A 12292-nucleotide genomic window follows, 5' to 3' on the forward strand; every position below is an offset into this window, starting at 1 on the left:
AGCCCAATCTTGCCCTAATTTTCCTAATCCTTTGTACAGACTTAAATACGATCTCAGATACTGATCGGCCGTGAAATTCGGTTCCAGGGGACGAGTTTCCATCATGTCTCCATTGATACTGACTTCTAATTTTTTGATTTTCTGATTTTGGAAATTAAACGGATTTTTAGCATCATCCCCGTTAAAGGCGGCGTTTTCCACAAACCCCAAGAGGATGAGTTTGGGCATCTGGCCTTGGAATAGGTGATCGGTGATTTTCGATTGGGTCCCGGTGGGGATCGTGAACGTTTTCACTTCCATTCTTCTCAATGGGTATTTAGCTGTTTGAGTACTCAGCTGTTGATTGATCAGATTGATGATCGTTGGAGTCGGTTTGACTTTTCTCACCCACAACACCATACTTTGAATGGCTACTTTCCCACTACTTCCGGCATCGGTCATCATGTAGAATTGAGGTCTGGCACGATTGAATCGGAGACGTACGTCTACTCCGTTCGGCAGACATTTCTCTTGCTGAAACAAATCCAGATGTAAACGGTCCATCAAGACAATTTCCTTACTGTTATTTATTTTGTGGTGACGTTTTCTCAATCCCACATTCTGAGAATCGTCGGGATATATTGGGGTGGGTAGCATTGCATTGATGGTGACTTTATCACCAACTACGGTAAAATCCTTTGGAAGTTGAACCAGACCAGAATACTCTCGATCTTCCATTTGACCGGCGGTATCTTTTTCCCACAAGGTACAGGCTCTCATCTGAGTTTTCAGAGTTTTGGGGTATAAGACAGTAATTTTTCCAAGTAGGCTTTGTACGGATAAGTATCCGTTCCGGGGGTAATGACTTTGCCATTGAGACTCACATCGATTTCACTGAATAAGGAATGTAAGATGTTATTGACCGGGGTGGAAGTAGAACCCGCTCCCGTGAGAGCCGTCCCGTCTGCTTTGGTGAATTTACAGACCATCTGGAGATACGATTGAGATAAATCCAGATATTCATCTCCTTGACCTTTGATTTCAAATTCAATGGGAGCCGTATCCGAATTTAACGTACTGGAAATCGGGTAATATTCCATCCATTTAGAGTCTTCTAAAGTGACGTTTGTCGGGGGAACTTTAAACAGTTCCAAACTGTCGGTCCCACACGCGCAGGATTCTCTGTGCATCATTTTTGAACGATGTGTTACTGATCGTTGTTAGGAATCAAATGGGTTCACCCCTCCCCCACATCTCCTTTTTATAGGTTCAGTCGAAAATGTCGAGATATCGTTTCTTCTTACCCCGGACCGGTGCATGGGGCTTTCTTTTACGCGGTCCTCCTAAGAGACGTTGTTGAGAGGGGGTCTTGGACTGTCTCTTACGATGTCCTCGTGCACCGGCCTGTCTTTTACGGGGTCCCCCTCTTGCTAAGAGACGATGTTTGGCCATACCGGCTGTATTCTTAGCGGCTCGTATACCATGTGTCTTAAGAGCGTCTTTGAGAGATCTCTTATTTTCTAAAACATCTAACCCCGTTTTTGCGGCGGCCGTCAAAGCTTGTTTAGCACCCGTTTTGAGTAAATCGGTAAAAAAGCCTTTTCCTCTCTGTTTTCTTCTTTTCTTTCTCCTCATAGTGGTTGCTAACGCCTGCCTTCCGTGAGTTCTGAGTGCTTGTTTGAGAGATCGTTTATTTTCTAAGACATCTAACCCCGTCCGGTACCCGGCTTTCATGGATTGTCGTGCTCCTCGTTTCACCATCCCCGCTAAAACACTGTCCCCTTGACGGGATCTTAATTTTTGTTGAATTCTCGGCATGGCCATACGACCCGTATTTTTGATGGCTTGTACTCCGTGTGTCTTGATGGCATCTTTGAGAGACCGTTTATTTTCTAAGACATCTAACCCCGTTTTAGCGACTGCTGATAAAGCACTTTTAGCTCCCGATTTGAGCAAATCGGTGAATAAACCTTTTCCCCATTGCGTGGGGTTAACCTTTTTGAGGAAATCGATGTAACCTTTCCCCCCTTGTGGTGGCGGTACTATATTGGGCAAGAGAAATCCTCCGATGACTTTACCGGCCGTGTTAACAAGGCCACGAGCAAAATTCTTGGACCAATCTCCAAAATATCCATCGCCTGTTTGTGGTGCGGGGCTCCCTCCCAGTAACCCTCCAACGACCTGACCGATCAATGGAGCCGCTAGTTTACCGACTGTTTTTAAGAGACTACCCCACCCATGACCCCGCTGGTGTAATAAACCTCGTTGATACTGCATCTTTGTCAAGACTGACCCCTTTCAGAGCCTTACCCGCTTTTTATACTTTTTGCGACCCGTCTTTTTTCTTTTCATGCCTTTGCCTCCTTGAACGGCGCCGGCTATGGCCGTAACCAGCATGGGAAGGAGAATGGAAAATAATCCGTGTCCTTTCTGTCGTCTGACTCTGCGATGATACTTCATCGTCACACGACTTTTCTCTTCAATACACTTTTCGGAAATGAAGTTTCACGATCGTTCTTCCATTTAAAAAGGGCATGGGGGTCCCCAGAGAGGTCATGATGTGAATATCGATGGTATCGAAATGTTTTTTACTCAGTTTCAAATATTATGCTCGGATAGGTTCCCATTTGGCTTGTTGTCTATCATCTTGATGAAAGGTACAAGGAACCACTCTTAATAATTTCAATTCGTTGGACCCCACCACCTGCGGATCCACCACATCGCAATACACGTACATGGATTTCAGATTTTCGTACAAATCCATGGTATGGTTAGGTAAGTAAGTCACGTTCAACCACGTAGTCATGGGTTCATTGGGAATGATGAGTTTCTCACTCCCTATTCCGAGTTTGTAAGCTAAGCCAGTGGGAAAACGGATGGCTAAGGCTGGGTTTTTTTAAGTAAACTACCATGAAACTGATACATGACTCGATCATATTTCTCGAAGTACACTAATTTCATAGAATTCTCTTCTCGCGGATCATCGACTGTTTTCCATATCTTTTCGAATGTTCTGTGCAAGGCTTCATTGATTTCATCGATTAAAGCCGTGGAATGAATGTAAGCCCCGGGTCTAAAGTGAATTCGGTAAATAGTCATCATAGCATTGAGTGGAATGACATCCGCCCAATGCGTATGGGTCCAATCAACCACTACAGCACAACGATTTAAAGGGATCGAGTTTTTTTTGGTCAGTGTAAATCGCCCCCATTTAAACGTATCTGGATTTTTAACCTGTTGGGCGTAAGCTGTAGGGATAAGGATGTCAAAATAAGCCTCTTCCTCTGTAATGTTTTTCAAGGCATTGGTATACATCATTTCGGTTAGCCCTACTTCCCATTCTCCGTCCGTTAAATCCAGGGTTTGTGGTAATAAGGTTTTAAATTGAGCAGTCGTATTATTTGAAAAAGCTTCCATAGACCCGTCACTGAGGAGAGTCATGTAAAACCCTTCTCGGTGAGCCATGATGATTCAAATGATGACCATGTCTCCATTCCTTCTCTATTTATACTCATAACACAATGAACATTTTCATATTTTATTGAACAAACAACATAATGTTAATACACAATTTTACATGTCATTCTTCTTGATCGCGACCACCACCGCAAGTCAACGATTGTAGAAAGGAGTCTTCCAACTCTAGTGTTCCTCTGGCGACTAAACGGCGGCGCATCATCAGATAGTGTCGGGTTCCCCAGCAATCGGCCACATCATACCCCTCCTGTAATCTGTCTTTGAAATGTCGGAGACAGTCCTTGGAATTGTCAAACCAAGGACTCTCAATCAATGTCCATTCCGATTCGTGTTGTCGTCCGAAACATCCCCAATGGGCTTTCACTTTCCAACGAAAATCTTGATACTTGGTCTTCATGATAAAGGCTGACCATCCATGAGGTATCAGTATACGTTTGTACAAGTACACAGGTTGATCTAACACTTTGTGTTGTTTACAATGTCTCAAACACATCTTCTTATCCGCAAACCATGCCGTTTTCTTTCCCTCTTGTTTCCATGCGTACTGTGTGTTAGCCATGGTGAACTGGTGAATCTGAAGAAGATCGTTCCTGTTTTATACTCGGGCTCGCTAACGTCATTTGTGGACTAGGCATGACGTATCCTACGAGAGAACTTAATGTGACCATCCAAAAATCACGATTGGAATCGCCTAAGGCTAACATCACGACCGACGTAATAATGATTGTTAAACACAGGAATAATTGTGCAAAATACACAATTTCTGCTCGAGGGACTTTTTCACCCAAGAATTTCCATTGGACGGTCATGGCAGAATGAGATCCGCTTGCGGAATCCATGAGTCAAAACTAGGGGGATATCCTTTCCAACGCACTTTGACTTCTGAAATGACTTTTTTCCCCACGCGGCGCTTTTTATACCCTAAGATCTCCTCCACTTCGTAGACATCGTCTTTTTTAATTACTGCTTGCAATTCTTTATCGTAAAACGTTCCTTCTAATTCTTCTCCATGGTCGTCTTTAATTCGATATACGTTACGTCCTGGAACTTTTCTGGAGATGGTAAACAATTCTGTCGTCCAATTCGGTAAATAGCCTTTTTCAAATGTACGTTTCGCTTTACTGATCCGTACACGATCTCCCGCTTGTAATGAAAAGGTCGATGATAGTCTCTGTTTTCCGTACAAGGTTTTCCATACTTTCAAGACGTTCTTGGCATTGACTTGAGCAGGAGCTCTCTGAATACTGCGATGATACGTGTGATTGTAACCGTGTACCAGATCGGGTAAAACATCCACATACCGTCGTGTTTTATGACGTGTAAAATATCGCCACATACGTGCTTTCAGGGTGCGTTGAAAACGCTCCACGATACTGGCTTTGGTTTCGGCATTACGCGTCGTAAAGAAATGAATGGATTTGAAGGCTTGCAGAAATTCTTTATTTGTGAATTCTCTCCCTTGATCCGATTGAATGCGAACGGGGCGACGTCCGTCTCGAAATATCCATTTGAGGCCTCGTATCATTTCTTTTCCCGTTTTCTGTTTTAAAGGCACAACCCACGCATATTTCGACAACACGTCAATCGCACACAATAAAAACGTATACCCATCATTGTATTTTTTCAAGTTCGAGACGTCGGCTAAATCTAACTGCCATTGTTCGTCTATATCCGTCACTCGCGTCTGTTGTCTTTTAAATTTCCGACGGATGGGCATATGTAGGGTATACGTATCCTGTTCTTTGAACCATTCTCGAATTTGAGCAAGAGTAATCTTATGACCTAATTTACGCACTTGACGGTATAAAGCCTGTACTCCTCCATACCCCATCTTAGGGTCGTAATAAAGTCGCTGTAAGATCTGATTCCTAGATTTTTTCATGGTAGCGTTAACCATTTTCCAATTTCACGTGATGTCTTTTTACCAGCCTCCCTGATATTTTTAGGGGTCATCATTCGTCTGGGAGTTTCATAGAAAGATTGGTCAAAACCCGAGATTTCTTGAAATCCGCTCTCATCTTCATCTATAGATTTAGGAGTACTGATTTTTCCGGGCTTGTCCATCGCTTTTATAACATCACGATTGGTCACATATCCTTTAGGGGCATTCGTTTCTTTTAAAGCTTGGGCAAATTGCTGTAACCCTGGAGGGGGTTCGCGATGTTTCGAAGGTTTTTGTCTCTGGGACTCGGTGATTAAATCCACGATATTGGAATCGGAGACCTTATGTCCTCTATAACTGATTTCTCCTTCTTTACTCCAAGTTAAGACTTTGGATTTCTTGAGATGATCGAGTAATAAACCCGCTTTCTCTTGACCCGGTTTACTGACACTTTTGATAATCTGATCTTCTAATGCATTGGTATCTGCGGCTGTGGCACCCCCAGGCGTTGGTATTCCCACAGGCGGTGTCGGTGGTAAAGGTTTAGACGGAGTCTGTTGTCGTGCTTGTTGTAAATATTGTCGATATCGATGAAGTTGATGGCCATACAAAGCTACTTTTTCCCCCTCGGTTAAATCATCTCGATGTTCGATGTCATCTAATTCACTGCGTAACCCCACGGTCGATTGAAATTCGGGAGGCTTGGGTAATTTTCCCTTCAACTCATTCAGCATGGCTTCGGGTACTAATACCATTTTACGACTCATCTTCTATTGGGATATTTGCAAATTTTGTTAATTCCACAAACGAATGAAGCCAAGCCCCCTTTCTGATTGAGTAACACTCGTCGTTTTTTCACGGGTTGCGGCTGCACCATGCGTCTTAAGATGTGCTTCTTCGGACCAAGTTGTCGCTTCTGAGCGGGAGTGAGAGGAATCACCCCTTTTAATATATTGTACACGATCTCACAAATCTTTAGAATGCAGTCATTGGAACAATATTTGATGACCTCTCTCTTTAATTTGGAGGAATAATGAGGAGCCGCTAAGGTTTGCAAGAGGGGTAAATGAGGTCTTAATCGGGATTCACACTTCTTCGTATCAGCCATAGTGTAATAATGAAGGTCTGTGCACATTCCCCCTGCTTTTTATAGTGTTACGCGCTCGGGTGCTGGGGATTGAAACGCCCGTGATGAACGGTCTCCTCGTGACGATCGCGACTACTTTTCAAATTGTATTGCAGAGGACAATATCGACATTTGTATTTCTGCTTGGGGTCGATGTGCTTAAGGGAGTAAAATGTGCCATACCTCCAAAGGCTTGACCAAAACTGGGTAAGGCTGTATCGGTGGTTCTGGAAGTTCCTATGGGTCCTCGCATGGCTCGTTCCATTTTCTTTTCAGCTAATCCTTGTTTCAGTTCTGCTAAAGTCTTCGTTTTCCTGGGTGGGGTTATTTGAGGTGTCATATATTTCGAAAAAGGGATTTTCACGATGAGTTTAGGGGTCTTCTTCTTCTTAGGAAATTTAGCCATGCGCAAGAGATAAGGAGCCAGGACACTGGTTTTAGGGCCGGGGGTCTTCCGGTGAATGATGAGTTTCGGAACTCTCTTAGGAACTTTCTTTTTTCTTTTCTTAGCTAAGGCTAAGAGGGAAGGGGGTAACACACGTGTTTTCTTTTGCTTCACGACTCTCGCCACACTACGGGGACGTCTTTTACGTTTTTGCCCCGTTTCCCATTTGAACAAATGACGAATGATAGTCCCTCCTAAGAATCCGGCACCACCCCGTTTCAAAATGGCTTTTTTACGATCTTCCTCATTCGCATTCTTATTGGCAATGACATTCAAGTCATGACGATGTGCTTGAATGAAACGCCCCGTGAGTTTATTCACGGGTAAGACTCCTCGTAATAAATTTTTAGCGCCCATGGCAAACCAGTTGAGTAAGGCTTTACGCCCTAGTTCAATGAGATGGGCTCGTTGAACGGGATCCCGTTCCCGCTGTAAACGTCGTAACGTTTTCACTAATTTACTCTTAGCTGTAGGTCTACCCGTGATGAAAGGTGTTTGTGAAATGAAATGAATAGTCATTCATAATGATATTTATACTCTCGGTGGCATGTGCACCGCTAAGGTAGAAAAGAGTTGACTTCTTAATCTTAAATCCTCGGGTGTCTGAGGACTTAAATCGACCAGTAAATACCCGTGAGGAATACTGGTGGCTTCATCATACGCGGGCAATAAATGAGGCATTTGTAATTGGCGACTTAATACCCCAATCTGAGATTTATCTCTAGGATTTTTAAACAACACGAGATAGTGGGCATTCAGACTGATAGTACGATGTTGCACGGCCCGATCAAATAGATTTTGCGTGATATATATAACACTGGTATTACGGTGATGCGCTTTGCCCGTAAACCAATCTACAATAGATTCTATGGCTTTACCCCCATCATATCATCAAAAATGAGTAAATGCCGAGAACTGAGATCGGCGACTAATTTCTCATCGTCTTGAGGAATGTTGTGAACGAATGTTACAGATTTTTGTAATGATTCGTAAGCCGGTTGCCATTCTCGATAACACCATACTATTTTTCTGGGGGTGGTGATATCCACTGTGTATTTTGTACCAGTTGCTTCACAAATTCCGTTTTACCCGATTTAGAGGGACCCGCCACCACCATAGTAAATTCATGTTTCAATTGAAACGGACCCAGTGTCTCGTAGGCATACATCTTGATAAATGACACAAGTTCAAGGAATCATACATATTTATTAACAAGTAAAAATACGAACCGTTTCTACAAAAGAATCTCTACAAATAGGACATGTTCTAAGTCCTGCAGCACACATAGCACAAGTACATAAATGACCACAAGGTAAAAAAGCAATTCTCAAGTCTCGTTCTAAACAAATGTGACATTTCTGGGTACACAACGGATTCCCTGCCGCGTCTAAGGGCAAATCTCCCCAATCGCGATCACTGTCTTTAGCGCGGGCATAGGCATTGAAGGCTTGTCGTACCCATTTGACACTTTTATTGCACAACACGTAAGCACAATGAGGGTTCCAATAGGCATGTTCTATCCAAGGATCGTCCCAGGGTTCCCAATGTTTGAGAGACAATGTGCAATGAAAACAACGCACATTATCATCCATTCCTTTGTAAAAGAATCCGGCTTCTGCAATGTTAGGTAATAAGTTCAACAGAATATCGGGGGCTGTTTGAAATGACGCTAGACGAGCCGATAATTCACCATAGGAAGGCACTGAAGGATTCTGTAGTGATCCACATTTACTCATTTTGCAGACTGATGTTTTTCTCAAGACGCGTTTCCTTTTTATACCTAATACCCATAAGGAAGGGTGTTATAATGATGAACCCGCTGGCGTTTATCATACACCATGCGATATTTTTTCACTAAGGGGATGGTGCGAACATCGTGCTGGCGCGTTCTCTGAATGAAGTGAGGATAACGCACATTGACTTCTTCTTCTTCTCCTTTTAACATTTTTTCCAAGGTAGCGAGCGAGACGATCCTAGAAGCCCGATAATTCAGAGTCAAACCTTTGACTTTGCACACAGATTTGCCTCCTTCGGTCTCGTATGCATAATTTTTAGGCCCTCCCGACATGTACTTGATGATACGATCTCCACTCAATTCATCGGTCCAGCCGCCTAAACTGTTGACAATGGTAGGGTTAAATTGGGTCTCGTCATGTTGATAGATAATACTATCCGTATCAAAATAGAGGACGCGTTCCCCCAAAGGCTCTAACGTCTCGTACAAATGTAAACGAGCATGCGCTGTGGTAAAACAAGCCAGCACTACGTTTCCAAAAGGACAGTCTTCTAGGAATTCTTCTTTCTCTTGATAATTGATTAGCATCATGTCAGTTTCCGGATGATCTCGATTTTCTAGGAGCTCGATTCCTTTGATTTCTAAAGTGGCGTCTTCTATTTTTTGTTATAATTCTTCTTCTTCGGTCAGATACTGAGTTTTCGGTAATTGTAATCTTTGAGCAAATTTTCCCCACAGACAATTTAAAAAGAGTTTGGCAATGGTTCTTCGGACAGGGTTTTTCTCGATATCTAAAAGATTCATAAAGATACCTTCTCGTCGTCGGATCTCATCGATGTAGCTTTGTTTTTGTTCGCTCGTTTGACAATGATCGGGGAATCCGGAAGCTTCTTGTTTAATTTTTAAAAAAGTATCGATGTAAGATCGAAACAAGTCCTGACTGGAGTTTTCAAAATCCCAGACTTCATAGATGCGGTCGAGACGATATCCTAAATCTAAGGCTTTGTGAAGTTCTGTAGTCACCCAGGTGCCAGTCAGACTACGCTGTGAATCGGTGTGCTGGCATCGCTCGTCAGGGTCTAAGTTGCGATGTTCGGCACAGGTTCGGCATAAGGGAAAGAGTACTTTTCCTCCCGTCTTATAGGGTAAGACGGGGTGATACAGACCTCGTGGTGGTAAGACACGACAATGAATGAGACCAAAGTACTCTCTCACATTCTTGAAATCGCTGGTGATGACTTGAGGATGCCCGGTGGGAAACGGTTTGTATTTCAGAACGTAAGGATTCAAGGAACACACATCGACGTATCGCATGTCTCCCTCGTTGCAATACAGGCGAGTAGCATTGGTACGACCTCCATATAAGGCTTCCCGAGGATTTAAGGGGTCCTGAATATTGACTTCTTGTATAAACGTTTGTAACTCGGTGTTGTTTTGAACTTTCTGGTCAAACTCGTGTTCCCATAGGCTCACGACTGTATACCCTTGTTCCTCTAAAGCTGTGGCTCGTTTCAAGGTCTGCACGTGCAGATCTTGATACGTATGCTGGACTCGATGAGGATGCATTTCCGTCAACAGATTCGGATAACAGATAGGACACCCGTGCCAGTAACAGCCGTAGAATTCATAGACGATGCGCGATTCCTCATCGTACCCGTCTACCGTATAGGGCCCTAAAGTGACTTCACCCCCGTTTTTAGCATGACGTATGGAATGGTGTTGATTCTCTAACCATGCTAACCAACGACAAGCCTTGACCGAGTAGCGGCGCGATGGTTGATATCCCATATTAGGAATAATGGCAATGGTGTCCGGGGGCATGAATCCTCGTCGATAGGCTAAATTAGCCGTGCTCGCAAAAGTAATCGATTCCTGAAATGGGTCGACCCGTACGAGACCGTAGAGGGTAGACTTAAATTGCGCACAACACCGGCGCAAAATATCCACGTCCGAGATACAGTAAGCTAGAAATTCCTTCTGGAAATCAAACTCTTTTCCCTGCTGCTGATTGTACCAGGTATAGAAGGCCTCGCGATTGGCTATCGACATGTCGTCAGGATTGTAGTAGTGCGCATCTGGATAAGGCCCCACGTAATTCTGGTTCTGTTCCGTGTTGAAAAAGTGGGGGAAATAGCCTTTTTTCAGTTCTGTTAATCCAAACGCAGAGGGCATCTTGGCCAGGGCAAAGGGTAGGAAATTGTAAGAATCGATGAATCTCAAGCCGAATACTCCCATGCACAAGATTTTACTCCCGTTGAGGATGACTGCGGGTTTGATACAGGCTGTGTGAACCAGATAATTCAAGATGAACTGTCCATCGTATCCTTTGAAATTGTGCGCAATGATGGTAGCCTCGTCGTGTTTGAAAGTCACATTACCCTTCTCGTCCGTCTCGGACTGCAATAACCAGTCCATAAACTGTTTTAAGGTATCGGGTCCTTGAAATACGAAGCGGCGTTGTGCTCCAAATCCTTGACAGTAGTGACAGGGGATGTCGATATCTAAACTGTCGCAATGTTGACACACACGTTCTGCTACACATAAATTAGGGATGTGAATTCCGTTTTCCTGTGTACATTCGAAGTCGTAATAAATGTTTTCAAATCCTTGTTGCGTTTGGGCTTGGGTTTCTTTTGTACAAAGCAGCGATGTGGCATGGTGACGAGTTTCTTGCAGATGCGGCATTGTGTTTTTCCCCCGCACGCGTTTCCCTTTAATAATTGCTGGGACATCCATTTCTGACACTGGTCACAACGTCCCATTAAACTACACACGGTTGTCGTAGTATTGCTACTGTAGGGTTTCAAGTGGGTCTGGTAACACGTAGCATTTCTGAAAAAACCCTTACAATGAGGGCAATTCGTATGGGTACCGTCCGGGGAACAGGGGGTGTCGGCCAAACAAAACGAACAGCGGTGAGGACAGACGGTACGATGGTCTTCGATGTGACTATATCCTACATCACAATAATCGCAATAATATTTATTTTCTGTCATTCCCGGCATCGATGTTATGGTATCGTAATGTTCGTTATCCAGTAGAATGTTCAAACAAACACCATGTCCCTGTCCTTTGTAGATGGGTTCTAACCTTAAACGCTGTGTGTTCGTCTTAAATTGAAATATTTTCAATCGAAAATGAGGGGTAAGTACCTGCTGTAATTTCTCCCACTCCTGAGGGCCGCAGGGTTGGTCGATTGCATACCTGGCTTGTTCCATGAGAGCTAAGGCCTGTCGTTTCTGATCGAGAGCTTGTGTATCCCCAAGTCTCATACGTTTCCATTTTTTCTCCCATTCGGGGTCGGACTGCTCGGGTTTTTGACTGTGTAACCGTGCCACGGCGATAGCTCGGGGTAGACATAGGGAATCCTCGGGGTTTTGAATTCGAACGATAGCTCTCTTGGAGATCTTAAATTTCTCCTTATCCACATGCAGATGTTTTTTCTTGTTTCCCCCGCTACCTTGAGGATATTTCACATGAAAAAAATCTAACTGTGTGGCTTCGTCTGTCATCAGGAACTCTTTTTTAGATTGCTGTACGGCTTCTATCTTATTCAAAATTTTATCCTCGTTGAGATTCTTAGACTGTGTGAATTCTACCCAAATCTCGGAATCCAAAGACGGATGTCGAATGTTGAGCCTTACATAA

The 12292-nt window shown here is 43.6% G+C and overlaps 1 protein-coding gene across 1 annotated transcript; it reads right to left on the reverse strand.

Moving 5' to 3' along the window:
• Positions 1–9310: 9310 nt before the first annotated feature.
• Positions 9311–11380, reverse strand: LOC130054965 (uncharacterized). Its single transcript, XM_056166100.1, has one exon. It carries the CDS (start codon positions 11378–11380, stop codon positions 9311–9313), a length of 2070 nt encoding a protein of 689 aa, XP_056022075.1.
• Positions 11381–12292: the final 912 nt, after the last annotated feature.

The sequence above is a fragment of the Ostrea edulis genome, chromosome 5 (genome assembly GCF_947568905.1).
Source record: "Ostrea edulis chromosome 5, xbOstEdul1.1, whole genome shotgun sequence".
NCBI lineage: Eukaryota > Metazoa > Mollusca > Bivalvia > Ostreida > Ostreidae > Ostrea > Ostrea edulis.

Bases quoted from the DNA above. Each gene is read 5' to 3' on its own strand.
- LOC130054965 (XM_056166100.1), bottom strand. From the start codon at position 11,380: ATGGATGTCCCAGCAATTATTAAAGGGAAACGCGTGCGGGGGAAAAAC.